The 18,359-nt window shown below is 53.2% G+C and overlaps 1 protein-coding gene across 5 annotated transcripts in view; it reads right to left on the minus strand.

Annotated features, from left to right (window-relative positions):
• LOC140483959 (nuclear receptor subfamily 2 group C member 2-like) overlaps positions 1–18,359 on the minus strand; it is a 223,988-nt gene that overhangs the window by 11,010 nt on the left and 194,619 nt on the right. For 2 of the 5 annotated variants that reach the window (XM_072582825.1, XM_072582826.1), the window contains exons 14-15: positions 16,767–16,872; positions 1,065–15,524 (exon numbers count right to left, since the gene is read on the minus strand). In XM_072582825.1, the coding sequence (XP_072438926.1) occupies positions 15,356–15,524; positions 16,767–16,872 (275 nt within the window). In that variant the 3' untranslated portion in view covers positions 1,065–15,355. Of the gene's footprint in view, positions 1–1,064; positions 15,525–16,766; positions 16,873–18,359 lie in introns of those variants that run through there. The other 3 variants (XM_072582827.1, XM_072582829.1, XM_072582824.1) reach the window with 2 other exon arrangements.

An 18,359-nucleotide genomic window follows, 5' to 3' on the forward strand; every position in this document is an offset into this window, starting at 1 on the left:
TGTGTATGGGTGCAGTGAGCAGTGTGTGGGGGTGCAGTGAGCAGTGTGTGGGGGTGCAGTGAGCAGTGTGTGGGGGTACAGTGAGCAGTGTGTGTGGGTGCAGTGAGCAGTGTGTGTGAGTGCAGTGAGCAATGTGTGTGGGTGCAGTGAGCAGTGTGTGTGAGTGCAGTGAGCAGTGTGTGTGGGTGCAGTGAGCAGTGTGTGTGGGTACAGTGAGCAGTGTGTGTGGGTGCAGTGAGCAGTGAGTGTGTGCAGTGAGCAGTGGGTGTGGGTGCAGTGAGCAGTGTGTGTGTGCAGTGAGCAGTGTGTGTGTGCAGTGAGCAGTGAGTGTGTGCAGTGAGCAGTGGGTGTGGGTGCAGTGAGCAGTGTGTGGGTGCAGTGAGCAGTGTGTGGGTGCAGTGAGCAGTGTGTGGGTGCAGTGAGCAGTGTGTGTGAGTGCAGTGAGCAGTGTGTGTGTGTGCAGTGAGCAGTGTGTGTGAGTGCAGTGAGCAGGGGTGTGGGTGCAGTGAGCTGTGTGTGTGGGTGCAGTGAGCAGTGAGCGTGGGTGCAGTGAGCAGTGTGTTGCTGCAGTGAGCAGTGTGTGTGGGTGCAGTGAGCAGTGTGTGTGAGTGCAGTGAGCTGTGTGTGTGGGTGCAGTGAGCTGTGTGTGTGGGTGCAGTGAGCTGTGTGTGTGGGTGCAGTGAGCAGTGTGTGTGAGTGCAGTGAGCTGTGTGTGTGGGTGCAGTGAGCTGTGTGTGTGAGTGCAGTGAGCTGTGTGTGTGGGTGCAGTGAGCTGTGTGTTTGGGTGCAGTGAGCAGTGTGTGTGTTCAGTGAGCAGTGTGTGTGGGTGCAGTAAGCAGTGTGTGTGGGTGCGGTGATCAGTGTCTGTGTGTGTGCAGTGAGCAATGTGTGTGTGCATGGCCAGCAGTGTGTCAGTGCAGTGAGCAGTGAGTATGTGTTCAGTGAGCAGTGGTTGTGTGTGCAGTGAGCAGTGGGTCTGTTTGTGCAGTGAGCAGTGGGTGTGGGTGCAGTGAACAGTATGTGAGTGCAGTTAGCAGTGTGTGTGTGAGCTGTGAGCAGTAAGTGGGCATACAGTGGCTAGTGTGTGTGTGTTTGTGTGCAGTGGGTATGGGTGCAGTGTGTGGCTGCAGTGGGCAGTGTATGTGGGTGCGGTGAGCAGTGTGTGTGGGTGCAGTGAGCAGTGAGTGTGTGCAGTGAGCAGTGGGTGTGTGTGCAGTGAGCAGTGTGTGTGTGCAGTGAGCAGTGTGTGTGTGCAGTGAGCAGTGAGTGTGTGCAGTGAGCAGTGGGTGTGGGTGCAGTGAGCAGTGTGTGGGTGCAGTGAGCAGTGTGTGGGTGCAGTGAGCAGTGTGTGTGAGTGCAGTGAGCAGTGTGTGTGAGTGCAGTGAGCAGTGTGTGTGTGTGCAGTGAGCAGTGTGTGTGAGTGCAGTGAGCAGGGGTGTGGGTGCAGTGAGCTGTGTGTGTGTGTGCAGTGAGCAGTGAGCGTGGGTGCAGTGAGCAGTGTGTTGCTGCAGTGAGCAGTGTGTGTGGGTGCAGTGAGCAGTGTGTGTGAGTGCAGTGAGCTGTGTGTGTGGGTGCAGTGAGCTGTGTGTGTGGGTGCAGTGAGCTGTGTGTGTGGGTGCAGTGAGCAGTGTGTGTGAGTGCAGTGAGCTGTGTGTGTGGGTGCAGTGAGCTGTGTGTGTGAGTGCAGTGAGCTGTGTGTGTGGGTGCAGTGAGCTGTGTGTTTGGGTGCAGTGAGCAGTGTGTGTGGGTGCGGTGATCAGTGTCTGTGTATGTGCAGTGAGCAATGTGTGTGTGCATGGCCAGTAGTGTGTCAGTGCAGTGAGCAGTGAGTGTGTGTTCAGTGAGCAGTGGTTGTGTGTGCAGTGAGCAGTGGGTCTGTTTGTGCAGTGAGCAGTGGGTGTGGGTGCAGTGAACAGTATGTGAGTGCAGTTAGCAGTGTGTGTGTGCGCTGTGAGCAGTAAGTGTGCATACAGTGGCTAGTGTGTGTGTGTTTGTGTGCAGTGGGTATGGGTGCAGTGTGTGGCTGCAGTGGGCAGTGTATGTGGGTGCGGTGAGCAGTGCGTGTGGGTGCAGTGAGCAGTGAGTGTGGGTGCAGTGAGCAGTGGGTGTGTGTGCAGTCAGCAGTGTGTGTGTGTGCAGTGAGCAATGTGTGTGAGTGCACTGAGCAGTGTTTGTGAGTGCACTGAGCAGTGTGTGTGAGTGCACTGAGCAGTGTGTGTGTGCACTGAGCAGTGTGTGTGTGCACTGAGCAGTGTGTGTGAGTGCACTGAGCAGTGTGTGTGTGCACTGAGCAGTGTGTGTGGGTACGATGAGCAGTGTATGTGAGTGCGGTGAGCCATAGGTGTGTGTGCAGTGAGCAGTGTGTGTGTGCACGGTCAGTGTATGGGTGCAGTGAGCAGTGTGTGTGGGTGCAGTGAGCAGTGTGTGTGTGTGTGCTGTGAGCAGTGTGTGTGGGTGCAGTGAGCAGTGTGTGGGGGTGCAGTGAGCAGTGTGTGGGGGTGCAGTGAGCGGTGTGTGTGCGCTGTGAGCAGTGTGTGTGGGTGCAGTGAGTAGTGGGCGTGGGTACAGTGAACAGTATGTGAGTGCAGTGAGCAGCGTGTGTGGGTGCATTGAGCAGTGTGTGGGTGCAGTGAGCTGTGTGTGTGCGCTGTGAGCAGTAAGTGTGCATACAGTGGCCAGTGTGTGTGTGTTTGTGTGCAGTGGGTGTGGATGCAGTGTGTGGCTGCAGTGGGCAGTGTATGTGGGTGCGGTGAGCAATGTGTGTGCGTGTGCAGTCAGCAGTGGGTGTGTGTGCAGTCAGCAGTGGGTGTGTGTGCACTGAGCAGTGTGTGTGAGTGCACTGAGCAGTGTGTGTGTGTGCTGTGAGCAGTGTGTGTATGCACGGTCGGTGTGGGTACAGTGAGCAGTGTATATGGGTGCAGTGAGCAGTGTGTGTGGGTGCAGTGAGCAGTGTGTGTGGGTGCAGTGAGCAGTGTATGTGTTTGTGTGTGCTGTGATCAGTGTCTATGTGTACAGTGAGCAGTGTGTGTGGGTGCAGTGAGCAGTGTGTGTGGTGCAGTGAGCAGTGTGTGTGGGTGCAGTGAGCAGTGTGTGTGGGTGCAGTGAGCAGTGTGTGTGGTGCAGTGAGCAGTGTGTGTGGTGCAGTGAGCAGTGTGTGTGGGTGCAGTGAGCAGTGTGTGTGGGTGCAGTGAGCAGTGTGTGTGGTGCAGTGAGCAGTGTGTGGGTGCAGTGAGCAGTGTGTGAGTGCAGTGAGCAGTGTGTGGGTACAGTGAGCAGTGTGTGAGTGCATGGTCAGCAGTGTGTCGGTGCAGTGAGCAGTGTGTGGGGGTGCAGTGAGCAGTGTGTGGGGGTGCAGTGAGCAGTGTGTGTTGGTGCAGTGAGCAGTGTGTGTGGTGCAGTGAGCAGTGTGTGTGGTGCAGTGAGCAGTGTGTGGGTACAGTGAGCAGTGTGTGAGTGCATGGTCAGCAGTGTGTGGGTGCAGTGACCAGTGTGTGTGTGCAGTGAGCAGTGTGTGGGTGCAGTGAGCAGTGTGTGAGTGCAGTAAGCAGTGAGTGTGTGCAGTGAGCAGTGTGTGAGTGCAGTGAGCAGTGTGTGGGTACAGTGAGCAGTGTGTGAGTGCATGGTCAGCAGTGTGTCGGTGCAGTGAGCAGTGTGTGGGTGCAGTGAGCAGTGTGTGGGCACAGTGAGCAGTGTGTGAGTGCATGGTCAGCAGTGTGTGGGTGCAGTGAGCAGTGTGTGTGTGCAGTGAGCAGTGTGTGGGTGCAGTGAGCAGTGTGTGGGTGCAGTGAGCAGTGTGTGGGTGCAGTGAGCAGTGTGTGAGTGCAGTAAGCAGTGTGTGTGAGTGCAGTAAGCAGTGTGTGTGAGTGCAGTGAGCAGTGGGTGTGGGTGCAGTGAGCAGTGTGTGGGTGCAGTGAGCAGTGTGTGGGTGCAGTGAGCAGTGTGTGAGTGCAGTAAGCAGTGAGTGTGTGCAGTGAGCAGTGGGTGTGGGTGCAGTGAGCAGTGTGTGTGTGCAGTGAGCAGTGTGTGGGGGTGCAGTGAGCAATGTGTGGGGGTGCAGTGAGCAGTGTGTGTGAGTGCAGTGAGCAGTGTGTGTGGGTGCAGTGAGCAGTGTGTGTGGTGCAGTGAGCAGTGTGTGAGTGCAGTGAGCAGTGTGTGTGGGTGCAGTGAGCAGTGTGTGTGGTGCAGTGAGCAGTGTGTGTGGTGCAGTGAGCAGTGTGTGAGTGCATGGTCAGCAGTGTGTGGGGGTGCAGTGAGCAGTGTGTGTGGGTGCAGTGAGCAGTGTGTGTGGTGCAGTGAGCAGTGTGTGAGTGCAGTGAGCAGAGTGTGTGGGTGCAGTGAGCAGTGTGTGTGGTGCAGTGAGCAGTGTGTGGGTACAGTGAGCAGTGTGTGAGTGCATGGTCAGCAGTGTGTGTGTGTGCAGTGAGCAGTGTGTGTGGTGCAGTGAGCAGTGTGTGAGGGTGCAGTGAGCAGTGTGTGTGGTGCAGTGAGCAGTGTGTGGGTACAGTGAGCAGTGTGTGGGGGTGCAGTGAGCAGTGTGTGGGGGTGCAGTGAGCAGTGCGTGGGGGTGCAGTGAGCAGTGTGTGTGGTGCAGTGAGCAGTGTGTGGGTACAGTGAGCAGTGTGTGGGGGTGCAGTGAGCAGTGTGTGGGGGTGCAGTGAGCAGTGCGTGGGGGTGCAGTGAGCAGTGTGTGTGTAGTGCAGTGAGCAGTGTGTGTGGGTGCAGTGAGCAGTGTGTGTGGGTGCAGTGAGCAGTGTGTGGGTGCAGTGAGCAGTGTGTGGGGGTGCAGTGAGCAGTGTGTGGGGGTGCAGTGAGCAGTGTGTGGGGGTGCAGTGAGCAGTGCGTGTGGGTGCAGTGAGCAGTGTGCGTGTGTGCAGTGAGCAGTGTGTGGGGGTACAGTGAGCAGTATGTGTGGGTGCAGTGAGCAGTGTGTGGGGGTGCAATGAACAGGGGGTTTGTGTGCAGTGAGCATGGGGGTGGATGCTCTGAGCCGCAGGTGTGTGTGTACAGTGAACAGTGGGTGTGTGTCCACTTGGCAGTGGGTGAGGGTGCAGTGGATGTGGGTGCAGTGAGCCGTGGGTGTGGGTGCAGTTGGTGCTGCATGTGTGTGCAATGAGCAGTGTGTGTACATGCAGTGGGCAGTGGATGTGGATGCAGTGGGCATTGGGTACACTGGGCATGTGTGTGGCTGCAGTGGAAGGTGTATGTGGGTGCAGTGAGCAGTATGTGTGGGTGCAGTGGCCAGTGTGTGTGTGTGTGTGTGCAGAGGGTTTGGGTTCAGTGGCCAGTGTGTGTGGGTGCACTGGCAGTGTATGTGGGTGCATTGAGCAGTGTGTGGGTCCAGTAAGCAGTGTGTGTGTGCAGTGAGCAGTGGGTTTGTGTGCAGTGGGTGTGTGTGTACGGTGAGCAGTGGGTGTGTGCAGTGAGCAGTGTCTGTGTGTGCAGTGAGCAGTATGCGCATGCGCGTGCGGGGTGAGCAGTGTGTGTGCAGCGAGCAATGTGTGTGTGCGCAGTGGCCAGTGTGTGTGTGCAGTGGGTGTGGGTGCACTCGGCTGTGTGTGTGGCTGCAGTGGGCAGTGTGTCGCTGCAGTGAGCAGTGTGTGTGGGTGCAGTGAGCAGTGTGTGTGGGTGCAGTGAGTAGTGTGTCGCTGCAGTGAGCAGTGTGTGTGGGTGCAGTGAGCAGTGTGTGTGGGTGCAGTGAGCAGTGTGTGTGTGTGCAGTGAGTAGTGTGTCGCTGCAGTGAGCAGTGTGTGTGTGCAGTGAGCAGTGTGTATGGGTGCAGTGAGCAGTGTGTGTCGCTGCAGTGAGCAGTGTTTATGGGTACAGTGAGCAGTGTGTGTGGGTGCAGTGAGCAGTGTGTGGGGGTGCAGTGAGCAGTGTGTGGGGGTGCAGTGAGCAGTGTGTGTCGCTGCAGTGAGCAGTGTGTCTGGGTACAGTGAGCAGTGTGTATGGGTACAGTGAGCAGTGTGTGTGGGTGCAGTGAGCAGTGTATGGGGGTGCAGTGAGCAGTGTGTGGGGGTGCAGTGAGCAGTGTGTGTGGGTGCAGTGAGCCAGGATCAGTCTGTGCAGTGAGTGCGGTGTGTCAGGATCAGTGCCTGGGGGAGTGCAGTGTGTCAGGATCAGTGTGCAGGGGAGTGCAGTGTGTCAGGATCAGTGTCTGTGACGATTGCAGTGTGTCAAGATCAGCGTCTGGGGGAGGGCAGTGCGTCAGGATCAGTGTCTGGGGGAGTGCGGTGTGTCAGGATCAGTGTCTGGGGGAGTGCGGTGTGTCAGGATCAGTGTCTGGGGGAGTGCGGTGTGTCAGGATCAGTGTCTGGGGGAGTGCAGTGTGTCAGGATCAGTGTCTGGGGGAGTGCAGTGTGTCAGGATCAGTGTCTGGGGGAGTGTGGTGTGTCAGGATCAGTGTCTGGGGGAGTGCGGTGTGTCAGGATCAGTGTCTGCGGGGAGTGCAGTGTGTCAGGATCAGTGTCTGCGGGGAGTGCAGTGTGTCAGGATCAGTGTCTGCGGGGAGTGCAGTGTGTCAGGATCAGTGTCTGCGGTGAGTGCGGTGTGTCAGGATCAGTGTCTGTGGTGAGTGCGGTGTGTCAGGATCAGTGTCTGTGGTGAGTGCACTGTGTCAGGATCAGTGTCTGTGGTGAGTGCACTGTGTCAGGATCAGTGTCTGGGGGAGTGCAGTGTGTCAGGATCAGTGTGTGGGGGAGTGCAGTGTGTCAGGATCAGTGTGTGCGGGAGTGCAGTGTGTCAGGATCAGTGTGTGCAGTGAGTGCAGTGTGTCAGGATCAGTGTATGTAGTGTGTCAGGATCAGTGTGCACGGTGAGTGCAGTGTGTCAGGATCAGTGTCTGGGTGAGTGCAGTTTGTCCGGATCAGTGTCTGGGGGAGTGCAGTGTGTCAAGATCAGTGTATGCAGTGTGTGCAGTGTGTCAGGACCAGTGTCTTTGGTGAGTGCAGTATGTCAGGATCAGTGTGTGATGTAAGTGCAGTGTGTCAGGATCAGTGTATGCACTGTGTGCAGTGTGTCAGGATCAGTGACTGGGGTGTGTGCAGTGTGTCGGGATCAGTGTGTGCGGTGGGTGCAGTGTGTCAGGTTCAGTGTGTGCGGTGAGTGCGGTGTGTCAGGATCAGTGTCTGTGACGAGTGCAGTGTGTCAGGATCAATGTCTGGGTGAGTGCAGTGTGTCAGGATCAGTGTCTGGGGGAGTGCAGTGTGTCAGGATCAGTGTCTGGGGGAGTGCAGTGTGTCAGGATCAGTGTCTGCGGTGTGTGCAGTGCGTCGGGATCAGTGTCTGTGACGAGTGCAGTGTGTCAGGATCAATGTCTGGGTGAGTGCAGTGTGTCAGGATCAGTGTCTGGGGGAGTGCAGTGTGTCAGGATCAGTGTCTGGGGGAGTGTAGTGTGTCAGGATCAGTGTCTGCGGTGTGTGCAGTGCGTCGGGATCAGTGTCTGGGGGAGGGCAGTGTGTCAGGATCAGTGTCTGTGGTGAGTGCAGTGTGTCAGAATCAGTGTCTGGGGGGAGTGCAGTGTGTCAGGATCAGTGTCTGCAGGGAGTGCAGTGTGTCAAGATCAGTGTATGCAGTGTGTCAGGATCAGTGTGCGCGGTGAGTGCAGTGTGTCAGGATCAGTGTGTGTGGGAGTGCAGTGTGTCAGGATCAGTGTCTGTAGTGAGTGCAGTGTATCAAGGTCAGTGTGTGCGGGGAGTGCAGTGTGTCAGGATCAGTGTCTGGGGGAGTGCAGTGTGTCAGGATCAGTTTGTGGGTGAGTGTAGTGTCAGGATCAGTGTGTGCATGGAGTGCAGTGTGTCAGGATCAGTGTCTGTGGTGAGTGCAGTGTGTCAGGATCAGTGTGTGGGGGAGTGCAGTGTGTCAGGATCAGTGTGTGGGTGAGTGCAGTGTGTCAGGATCAGTGTCTGGGGGAGTGCAGTGTCAGGATCAGTGTCTGGATGAGTGCAGTGTGTCAGGATCAGTGTCTGTGGTGAGTGCAGTGTGTCAGGATCAGTGTATGCAGTGTGTCAGGATCAGTGTATGCAGTGTGTCAGGATCAGTGTGCACGGTGAGTGCAGTGTGTCAGGATCAGTGTCTGGGTGAGTGCGGTTTGTCCGGATCAGTGTCTGGGGGAGTGCAGTGTGTCAAGATCAGTGTATGCAGTGTGTGCACTGTGTCAGGTCCAGTGTCTTTGGTGAGTGCAGTATGTCAGGATCAGTGTGTGATGTAAGTGCAGTGTGTCAGGATCAGTGTATGCACTGTGTGCAGTGTGTCAGGATCAGTGACTGGGGTGTGTGCAGTGTGTCGGGATCAGTGTGTGCGGTGAGTGCAGTGTGTCAGGTTCAGTGTGTGCGGTGAGTGCGGTGTGTCAGGATCAGTGTCTGTGACGAGTGCAGTGTGTCAGGATCAATGTCTGGGTGAGTGCAGTGTGTCAGGATCAGTGTCTGGGGGAGTGCAGTGTGTCAGGATCAGTGTCTGGGGGAGTGCAGTGTGTCAGGATCAGTGTCTGCGGTGTGTGCAGTGCGTCGGGATCAGTGTCTGGGGGAGGGCAGTGTGTCAGGATCAGTGTCTGTGGTGAGTGCAGTGTGTCAGGATCAGTGTCTGGGGGGAGTGCAGTGTGTCAGGATCAGTGTCTGCAGGGAGTGCAGTGTGTCAAGATCAGTGTATGCAGTGTGTCAGGATCAGTGTGCGCGGTGAGTGCAGTGTGTCAGGATCAGTGTCTGGTGGAGTGCAGTGTGTCAGGATCAGTGTCTGTGGTGAGTGCAGTGTGTCAGGATCAGTGTCTGGGGGAGTGCAGTGTGTCAGGATCAGTGACTGCGGTGTGTGCAGTGTGTTGGGATCAGTGTCTGGGGGAGTGCAGTGTGTCTGGATCAGTGTGTGCAGTGAGTGCACCGTGTCAGGATCAGTGTGTGCAGTGAGTGCACTGTGTCAGGATCAGTGTGTGCAGTGAGTGCAGTGTGTCAGGATCAGTGTCTGTGGGAGTGCAGTGTGTCAGGATCAGTGTCTGGGGGAGTGCAGTGTGTCAGGATCAGTGTGCGCGGTGAGTGCAGTGTGTCTGGATCAGTGTCTGTGGTGAGTGCACTGTGTCAGGATCAGTGTCTGTGGTGAGTGCAGTGTGTCAGGATCAGTGTGTGGGGGAGTGCAGTGTGTCAGGATCAGTGTCTGTGGTGAGTGCAGTGTGTCAGGATCAGTGTGTGCAGTGAGTGCAGTGTCAGGATCAGTGTGTGCATGGAGTGCAGTGTCAGGATCAGTGTGTGCATGGAGTGCAGTGTGTCAGGATCAGTTTGTGGGTGAGTGCAGTGTGTCAGGATCAGTGTCTGGGGAGTGCAGTGTGTCAGAATCAGTGTCTGTGATGAGTGCACTGTGTCAGGATCAGTGTCTGGGGGAGTGCAGTGTGTCAGGATCAGTGTCTGGGGGACTGCAGTGTGTCAGGATCAGTGTCTGGGTGAGTGCAGTGTGTCAGGATCAGTGTCTGGGTGAGTGCAGTGTGTCAGGATCAGTGTGTGCGGATGTGCAGTGTGTCAGGATCAGTGTCTGGGGGAGTGCAGTGTGTCAGGATCAGTGTCTGGGGGACTGCAGTGTGTCAGGATCAGTGTCTGGGTGAGTGCAGTGTGTCAGGATCAGTGTGTGCGGATGTGCAGTGTGTCAGCATCAGTGTCTGGGGGAGTGCAGTGTGTCAGGATCAGTGTCTGTGGTGAGTGCAGTGTGTCAGGATCAGTGTGTGTGGGAGTGCAGTGTGTCAGGATCAGTGTATGCAGTGTGTGCAGTGTGTCAGGATCAGTGACTGGGGTGTGTGCAGTGTGTCGGGATCAGTGTGAGCGGTGAGTGCAGTGTGTCAGGTTCAGTGTGTGCGGTGAGTGCGGTGTGTCAGGATCAGTGTCTGTGACGAGTGCAGTGTGTCAGGATCAATGTCTGGGTGAATGCAGTGTGTCAGGATCAGTGTCTGGGGGAGTACAGTGTGTCAGGATCAGTGTCTGGGGGAGAGCAGTGTACCAGGATCAGTGTGTGCGGGGAATGGAGTGCCTCAGGATCAGTGTGTGCATGGAGTGCAGTGTATCAGGACAGTGTCTGGGGGAGTGCAGTGTGTCAGGATCAGTTTGTGGGTGAGTGCAGTGTGTAGGATCAGTGTCTGTGGTGAGTGCAGTGTGTCAGGATCAGTGTGTGCAGTGAGTGCAGTGTCAGGATCAGTGTGTGATGTGAGTGCAGTGTGTCAGGATCAGTGTCTGGGGGTGTGCAGTGTGTCAGGATCAGTGTCTGCAGGGAGTGCAGTGTGTCAAGATCAGTGTCTGCGGGGAGTGCAGTGTGTCAGGATCAGTGTCTGCGGGGAGTGCAGTGTGTCAGGATCAGTGTCTGGGGGAGTGCAGTGTGTCAAGGTCAGTGTCTGGGGGAGTGCAGTGTGTCAGGATCATTGTCTGCGGGGAGTGCAGTGTGTCGGGATCAGTGTCTGCGGGGAGTGCAGTGTGTCGGGATCAGTGTCTGGGGGAGTGTAGTGTGTCAAGATCAGTGTCTGGGGGAGTGCAGTGTGTCAGGATCAGTGTCTGAGGGGAGTGCAGTGAGTCAGGATCAGTGTCTGGGGGAGTGCAGTGTGTCAAGATCAGTGTCTGGGGGAGTGCAGTGTGTCAGGATCATTGTCTGCGGGGAGTGCAGTGTGTCGGGATCAGTGTCTGGGGGAGTGCAGTGTGTCGGGATCAGTGTCTGGGGGAGTGCAGTGTGTCGGGATCAGTGTCTGGGGGAGTGCAGTGTGTCAGGATCATTGTCTGCGGGGAGTGCAGTGTGTCAGGATCAGTGTCTGGGGGAGTGCAGTGTGTCGGGATCAGTGTCTGGGGGAGTGCAGTGTGTCGGGATCAGTGTCTGGGGGAGTGCAGTGTCAGGATCAGTGTCTGGATGAGTGCAGTGTGTCAGGATCAGTGTCTGTGGTGAGTGCAGTGTGTCAGGATCAGTGTATGCAGTGTGTCAGGATCAGTGTGCACGGTGAGTGCAGTTTGTCCGGATCAGTGTCTGGGGGAGTGCAGTGTGTCAAGATCAGTGTATGCAGTGTGTGCAGTGTGTCAGGACCAGTGTCTTTGGTGAGTGCAGTATGTCAGGATCAGTGTGTGATGTAAGCGCAGTGTGTCAGGATCAGTGTATGCACTGTGTGCAGTGTGTCAGGATCAGTGACTGGGGTGTGTGCAGTGTGTCGGGATCAGTGTGTGCGGTGAGTGCAGTGTGTCAGGTTCAGTGTGTGCGGTGAGTGCGGTGTGTCAGGATCAGTGTCTGTGACGAGTGCAGTGTGTCAGGATCAATGTCTGGGTGAGTGCAGTGTGTCAGGATCAGTGTCTGGGGGAGTGCAGTGTGTCAGGATCAGTGTCTGGGGGAGTGCAGTGTGTCAGGATCAGTGTCTGCGGTGTGTGCAGTGCGTCGGGATCAGTGTCTGGGGGAGGGCAGTGTGTCAGAATCAGTGTCTGGGGGGAGCGCAGTGTGTCAGGATCAGTGTCTGCAGGGAGTGCAGTGTGTCAAGATCAGTGTATGCAGTGTGTCAGGATCAGTGTGCGCGGTGAGTGCAGTGTGTCAGGATCAGTGTCTGGTGGAGTGCAGTGTGTCAGGATCAGTGTCTGTGGTGAGTGCAGTGTGTCAGGATCAGTGTCTGGGGGAGTGCAGTGTGTCAGGATCAGTGACTGCGGTGTGTGCAGTGTGTTGGGATCAGTGTCTGGGGGAGTGCAGTGTGTCAGGATCAGTGTCTGGGGTAGTGCAGTGTGTCTGGATCAGTGTCTGGGGGAGTGCAGTGTGTCTGGATCAGTGTGTGCAGTGAGTGCACTGTGTCAGGATCAGTGTGTGCAGTGAGTGCAGTGTGTCAGGATCAGTGTCTGTGGGAGTGCAGTGTGTCTGGATCAGTGTGTGCAGTGAGTGCAGGGTGTCAGGATCAGTGTCTGGGGGAGTGCAGTGTGTCCGGATCAGTGTCTGTGGTGAGTGCAGTGTGTCAGGATCAGTGTGTGCAGTGTGTCAGGATCAGTGTCTGACGGAGTGCAGTGTGTCAGGATCAGTGTATGCAGTGTGTGCAGTGTGTCAGGATCAGTGTCTGTGACGAGTGCAGTGTGTCAGGATCAATGTCTGGGTGAGTGCAGTGTGTCAGGATCAGTGTCTGGGGGAGTGTAGTGTCAGGATCAGTGTGCGCGGTGAGTGCAGTGTGTCTGGATCAGTGTCTGTGGTGAGTGCACTGTGTCAGGATCAGTGTCTGTGGTGAGTGCAGTGTGTCAGGATCAGTGTGTGGGGGAGTGCAGTGTGTCAGGATCAGTGTGTGCAGTGAGTGCAGTGTCAGGATCAGTGTGTGCATGGAGTGCAGTGTCAGGATCAGTGTGTGCATGGAGTGCAGTGTGTCAGGATCAGTTTGTGGGTGAGTGCAGTGTGTCAGGATCAGTGTCTGGGGAGTGCAGTGTGTCAGAATCAGTGTCTGTGATGAGTGCACTGTGTCAGGATCAGTGTCTGGGGAGTGCACTGTGTCAGGATCAGTGTCTGGGGGACTGCAGTGTGTCAGGATCAGTGTGTGGGGGAGTGCAGTGTGTCAGGATCAGTGTCTGGGTGAGTGCAGTGCGTCAGGATCAGTGTGTGCGGATGTGCAGTGTGTCAGGATCAGTGTCTGTGATGAGTGCACTGTGTCAGGATCAGTGTCTGGGGAGTGCACTGTGTCAGGATCAGTGTCTGGGGGACTGCAGTGTGTCAGGATCAGTGTGTGGGGGAGTGCAGTGTGTCAGGATCAGTGTCTGGGGGAGTGCAGTGTGTCAGGATCAGTGTCTGTGGTGAGTGCAGTGTGTCAGGATCAGTGTCTGTAGTGAGTGCAGTGTGTCAGGATCAGTGACTGGGGTGTGTGCAGTGTGTCGGGATCAGTGTGAGCGGTGAGTGCAGTGTGTCAGGTTCAGTGTGTGCGGTGAGTGCGGTGTGTCAGGATCAGTGTCTGTGACGAGTGCAGTGTGTCAGGATCAATGTCTGGGTGAATGCAGTGTGTCAGGATCAGTGTCTGGGGGAGTACAGTGTGTCAGGATCAGTGACTGGGGTGTGTGCAGTGTGTCGGGATCAGTGTGAGCGGTGAGTGCAGTGTGTCAGGTTCAGTGTGTGCGGTGAGTGCGGTGTGTCAGGATCAGTGTCTGTGACGAGTGCAGTGTGTCAGGATCAATGTCTGGGTGAATGCAGTGTGTCAGGATCAGTGTCTGGGGGAGTACAGTGTGTCAGGATCAGTGTCTGGGGGAGAGCAGTGTACCAGGATCAGTGTGTGCGGGGAATGGAGTGCCTCAGGATCAGTGTGTGCATGGAGTGCAGTGTATCAGGACAGTGTCTGGGGGAGTGCAGTGTGTCAGGATCAGTTTGTGGGTGAGTGCAGTGTGTAGGATCAGTGTCTGTGGTGAGTGCAGTGTGTCAGGATCAGTGTGTGGGGGAGTGCAGTGTGTCAGGATCAGTGTCTGTGGTGAGTGCACTGTGTCAGGATCAGTGTGTGCAGTGAGTGCAGTGTCAGGATCAGTGTGTGCATGGAGTGCAGTGTGTCAGGATCAGTTTGTGGGTGAGTGCAGTGTGTCAGGATCAGTGTCTGGGGGAGTGCAGTGTGTCAGAATCAGTGTCTGTGATGAGTGCACTGTGTCAGGATCACTGTCTGGTGGGAGTGCACTGTGTCAGGATCAGTGTCTGGGGGACTGCAGTGTGTCAGGATCAGTGTGTGGGGGAGTGCAGTGTGTCAGGATCAGTGTCTGGGTGAGTGCAGTGTGTCAGGATCAGTGTGTGCGGATGTGCAGTGTGTCGGCATCAGTGTCTGGGGGAGTGCAGTGTGTCAGGATCAGTGTCTGTGGTGAGTGCAGTGTGTCAGGATCAGTGTGTGTGGGAGTGCAGTGTGTCAGGATCAGTGTCTGTAGTGAGTGCAGTGTGTCAGGATCAGTGTATGCAGTGTGTGCAGTGTGTCAGGATCAGTGACTGGGGTGTGTGCAGTGTGTCGGGATCAGTGTGAGCGGTGAGTGCAGTGTGTCAGGTTCAGTGTGTGCGGTGAGTGCGGTGTGTCAGGATCAGTGTCTGTGACGAGTGCAGTGTGTCAGGATCAATGTCTGGGTGAATGCAGTGTGTCAGGATCAGTGTCTGGGGGAGTACAGTGTGTCAGGATCAGTGTCTGGGGGAGAGCAGTGTACCAGGATCAGTGTGTGCGGGGAATGGAGTGCCTCAGGATCAGTGTGTGCATGGAGTGCAGTGTATCAGGACAGTGTCTGGGGGAGTGCAGTGTGTCAGGATCAGTTTGTGGGTGAGTGCAGTGTGTAGGATCAGTGTCTGTGGTGAGTGCAGTGTGTCAGGATCAGTGTGTGCAGGGAGTGCAGTGTGTCAAGATCAGTGTCTGCGGGGAGTGCAGTGTGTCAGGATCAGTGTCTGCGGGGAGTGCAGTGTGTCAGGATCAGTGTCTGGGGGAGTGCAGTGTGTCAAGATCAGTGTCTGGGAGAGTGCAGTGTGTCAGGATCATTGTCTGCGGGGAGTGCAGTGTGTCGGGATCAGTGTCTGCGGGGAGTGCAGTGTGTCGGGATCAGTGTCTGGGGGAGTGTAGTGTGTCAAGATCAGTGTCTGGGGGAGTGCAGTGTGTCAGGATCAGTGTCTGCGGGGAGTGCAGTGAGTCAGGATCAGTGTCTGGGGGAGTGCAGTGTGTCAAGATCAGTGTCTGGGGGAGTGCAGTGTGTCAGGATCATTGTCTGCGGGGAGTGCAGTGTGTCGGGATCAGTGTCTGGGGGAGTGCAGTGTGTCGGGATCAGTGTCTGGGGGAGTGCAGTGTGTCGGGATCAGTGTCTGGGGGAGTGCAGTGTGTCAGGATCAGTGTCTGGGGGAGTGCAGTGTGTCGGGATCAGTGTCTGGGGGATTGCAGTGTGTCGGGATCAGTGTCTGGGGGAGTGCAGTGTCGGGATCAGTGTCTGGGGGAGTGCAGTGTGTCGGGATCAGTGTCTGGGGGAGTGCAGTGTCAGGATCAGTGTCTGCAGTTTGTTCGTATCAGTGTCTGCAGTGAATATGCTGTGTAGAGTGCAGTCTGTCGTGAATTGGTTGTGTAAGGAGCAGTGTCTGCAGTGAACCAAATGTGTAGAAACTGGAATCTCTAGTGAACGGGATATTTAGGTGTCTATGGAGTGGAGATACAGTGAATGAAGTGTGTACGGAGCAGTGTGTAGGAAACGGAGTTTGCAGTGAACAGAGTGTACAGAATAAGAATGTGTAAGGAGCACAGTGTGCAGTGAGCTGAGACTGCAATCAGTGGAGTATGCAGGGAGTGGAGTATGCAGTGAAGATCTTATTTGCTTTCTGATAGTGCAGTCCAAGCTGTGGTCTGCTCTCAAGCCTCTCATTGATGGAGCTGTCATGTTTAATGATGAGCTGAAGAACCTGTTCCACGGGGTTAAGTGCCAATGATTTGACTGTTGTATTCCGCAGTTTCCATTCGCAGGATATAAGGGATGATACTGTCAATCTGAACGTTCCCAATCAGTCCAGTGAAGAAGAGCTCCTCCGTGATGCTGGAATTCATCAATCGAAGAGCCGGCAGGCGGAGAAGAATTCGGGCCAATCTGTCAAGTTAAATCAACATTAATTGATTCAAAATCTTATGTTTTCACTTATCTATCCTGCTCATTTTAACAACATATTGATGCTTTAAGCTGCACTCTGCACGATTTTGAAATGAATGAACTGATTCCCCAATCCTCACGTTTTATATTTACAGACAGCTGTGCTGACTCCACCACTCACTGTATCCCAACAACTCTGAATCAATGTTCTCCTTATTTACAATGTTACATTATATTTTCAGCCTCACCACAGGTGTCTGTTGTTACTGTTTAATATTTGATTTAATAATGACATAGAAAATAAAAGCAATTGTATGCCATTCAGCCCTTTGAGCTTTCTCCATTATTCAGTATAATAATTGCTGATCATTCAGCTCTGTAACTTGTTCCCACTTTCACCCCATAGCCTTTGAACCCTTTAGCTCTAAGAAATATATCGAACTTCCAAACATTCAACGTTTAGCCTCAAACACTTCTTGTGGCACTGAATTCCACAGAATCTCCACTCTCTGTGTGAAGAAATTTCTCCTCATCTCAGTCCTAAATGGCCCTCCCCCGGATAAGGATATAAGACTGTGAGCCCTGGTTCTGAATTCCCCGAACATTGGAAACATCCTTCTTGCATCTATTCTCTTTAGTCTTGTTAATGTTTTACAGATTTCCGTTAGATCCCTTCTTATTCTTCTAAACGCCAGTGAATATAATCCCAAGTGATCCAGTCTCTCTTCACACATCATCCCAGGTATCGGTCTGGTAAGCCTTCATTGCAATCCCTGCATCATCACAACAACCTTCCTAAGATGAAAAGGCCAAAATTAAACACTATACTGCAGGTCTTGTCTCACCAAAGCCCTATATATTCACAACGAGACATACCTAGTCTTGTACTCAATTTCTCTCAGTATGAAGTGCAACAACACATTTGCCTTCTTTACCACACTCATTGGGAAATACCATTTCAACTGCTTCCCCATCTCTTTGTTTAAATACAGAGCTCTCTGCCATCTAACTGCTCTTTCCTTTAAATCCCTCTCATTGATCCTTGAAGTAAGTAAGTAATCTAATCTAATCTAATAAAAAAGTAATTGATTTGAGACGATTTCTACACGATCTACTTCATAAATTGTGTCAAGAGCTGAGCTGATGAAATCTCCAATTCCTGGTACTCTCAGTTCAAAGCACCATTTCAGACCAAACCCTGATGCTGACTATTGTGAGAATACGGAAGCTGCTAGATCCTACCTGTAGCTATCTTCAGGATATGTTTTTTGGACATAATCCTGCAGCTCCATTTGTGCTTTGCCTTGAAACTTTCCAATTTGACTGGTACTATTGAGACCTGGGTGATCTGCAGCAGAACAGTAAAGGGTAAGTTAATAAATATGGAAGAAAATCCTCTAATCTCCACAAAGAATCTTGGTTTCTGAAGTAAAATGTGAAATGAACACCAATAGCAAGAGATAAATGGCTGCACATTGGGAAAATGTAAAATGATGTATTGATGCAAACTTACACTAATTCTCAAATGTACCAAGGCAAGCTGATATGTTGGTTTGGGGTTTGTAAGCACAAGAACAGAATAGAAAAGAGTTTCTCTCAAACTGAAATTAGGCCTCAGCTCGGAGTCATGGAAATAATTCTGGGCTCCAGAAATCAGGGTTGATGGAAGAACTTGAGAGAGGAGTGGCTTGTGACCAGATATGAGGAACTTCAGCTCTGAAGAGAAATTGCTTGGTTTGCTTGGAAGAGAGGTGACCAGATGACATTTTTTTTAACATGATGAGAGCTTTTAATGGAGCTAATAAAGCTTTCTTTCTATGATTGAATTATAAATTAAAATCATCGACAAAGAACATAGATAGGAGATAGAGAGAAATCTTTTACTTAAGACATGTCAGGTATATTAAGAATGTGTCACAGAGTCACAGAATGATACAACATGGAAAGAAACCCTTTAGCCCTTTGTGTCTGTACCAGTCATCAAACACCCATCTACTCCAGATACACACTAATCTCTGGGTGAGAAACTTTTTCCTCAAGTTCCCTTTAAACTTTCCTGAAATCTTTACTGAAGTCTATGCCCCCTAGTTATTGATCTCTCTACTAAGGGGAGACATTTCTTCCTATCTACCCTTCATAATTCTGCACACTTCAATCAAGTGACCATTCAGCCTTCTTTGTTAGATGACCAGAGACCATATAAGGTAGCAGCACAGGTACATCATCTAGCTCATCGATTCGTTTTACCATTCAACGAGATCATAGCTGATCTAAATCTTCAAGTGCACTTTCTTGCCTTTTCCCAATATTCATGATTCCTCACTGATTGAAATTTGTCTACCTCAGCTTTGAATATACTTAACAACCCAGACTCTACAATCCCCTTCAGCAAAGAATTTCACAGATTCATTGTCTTCTTAGTGGAGAAAATGCCCCTAATCTCTGTCACAATTGGGTGACCCCCTTACAATAAGCTTATGCCCTCTGGTCTTCGGCTCTCCCACAAGGGGAATTAACTTTTCCAGATCTACCCTATCAAATCCTCTAAGAATCTTTATTGTTTCAAAAAGGTTGCTTCTCATTCTTCTATTGAGCAGTATGGTGATATGAATAAAGGTGCTAAAAACTTTGGTGAAGAAATTGCCAAGTCCAGATGGGACACATGCTAAATTGCTGACAGAGGTAAAGGAGCAATTCGCAGAGCCACTGACAGAAATTTCTGAACACAGGATGAGTTCCAGGGTCGTGGAGGATTGCATGTGTGACACCGTTGTTTAAGAAAGGGGCAAAAGATAACCCAGGATGGTACAGACCTGTCAGTTTGACATCAATAGT

Source organism: Chiloscyllium punctatum, chromosome 12, assembly GCF_047496795.1.
Source record: "Chiloscyllium punctatum isolate Juve2018m chromosome 12, sChiPun1.3, whole genome shotgun sequence".
NCBI classification, from domain to species: Eukaryota; Metazoa; Chordata; class Chondrichthyes; order Orectolobiformes; family Hemiscylliidae; genus Chiloscyllium; species Chiloscyllium punctatum.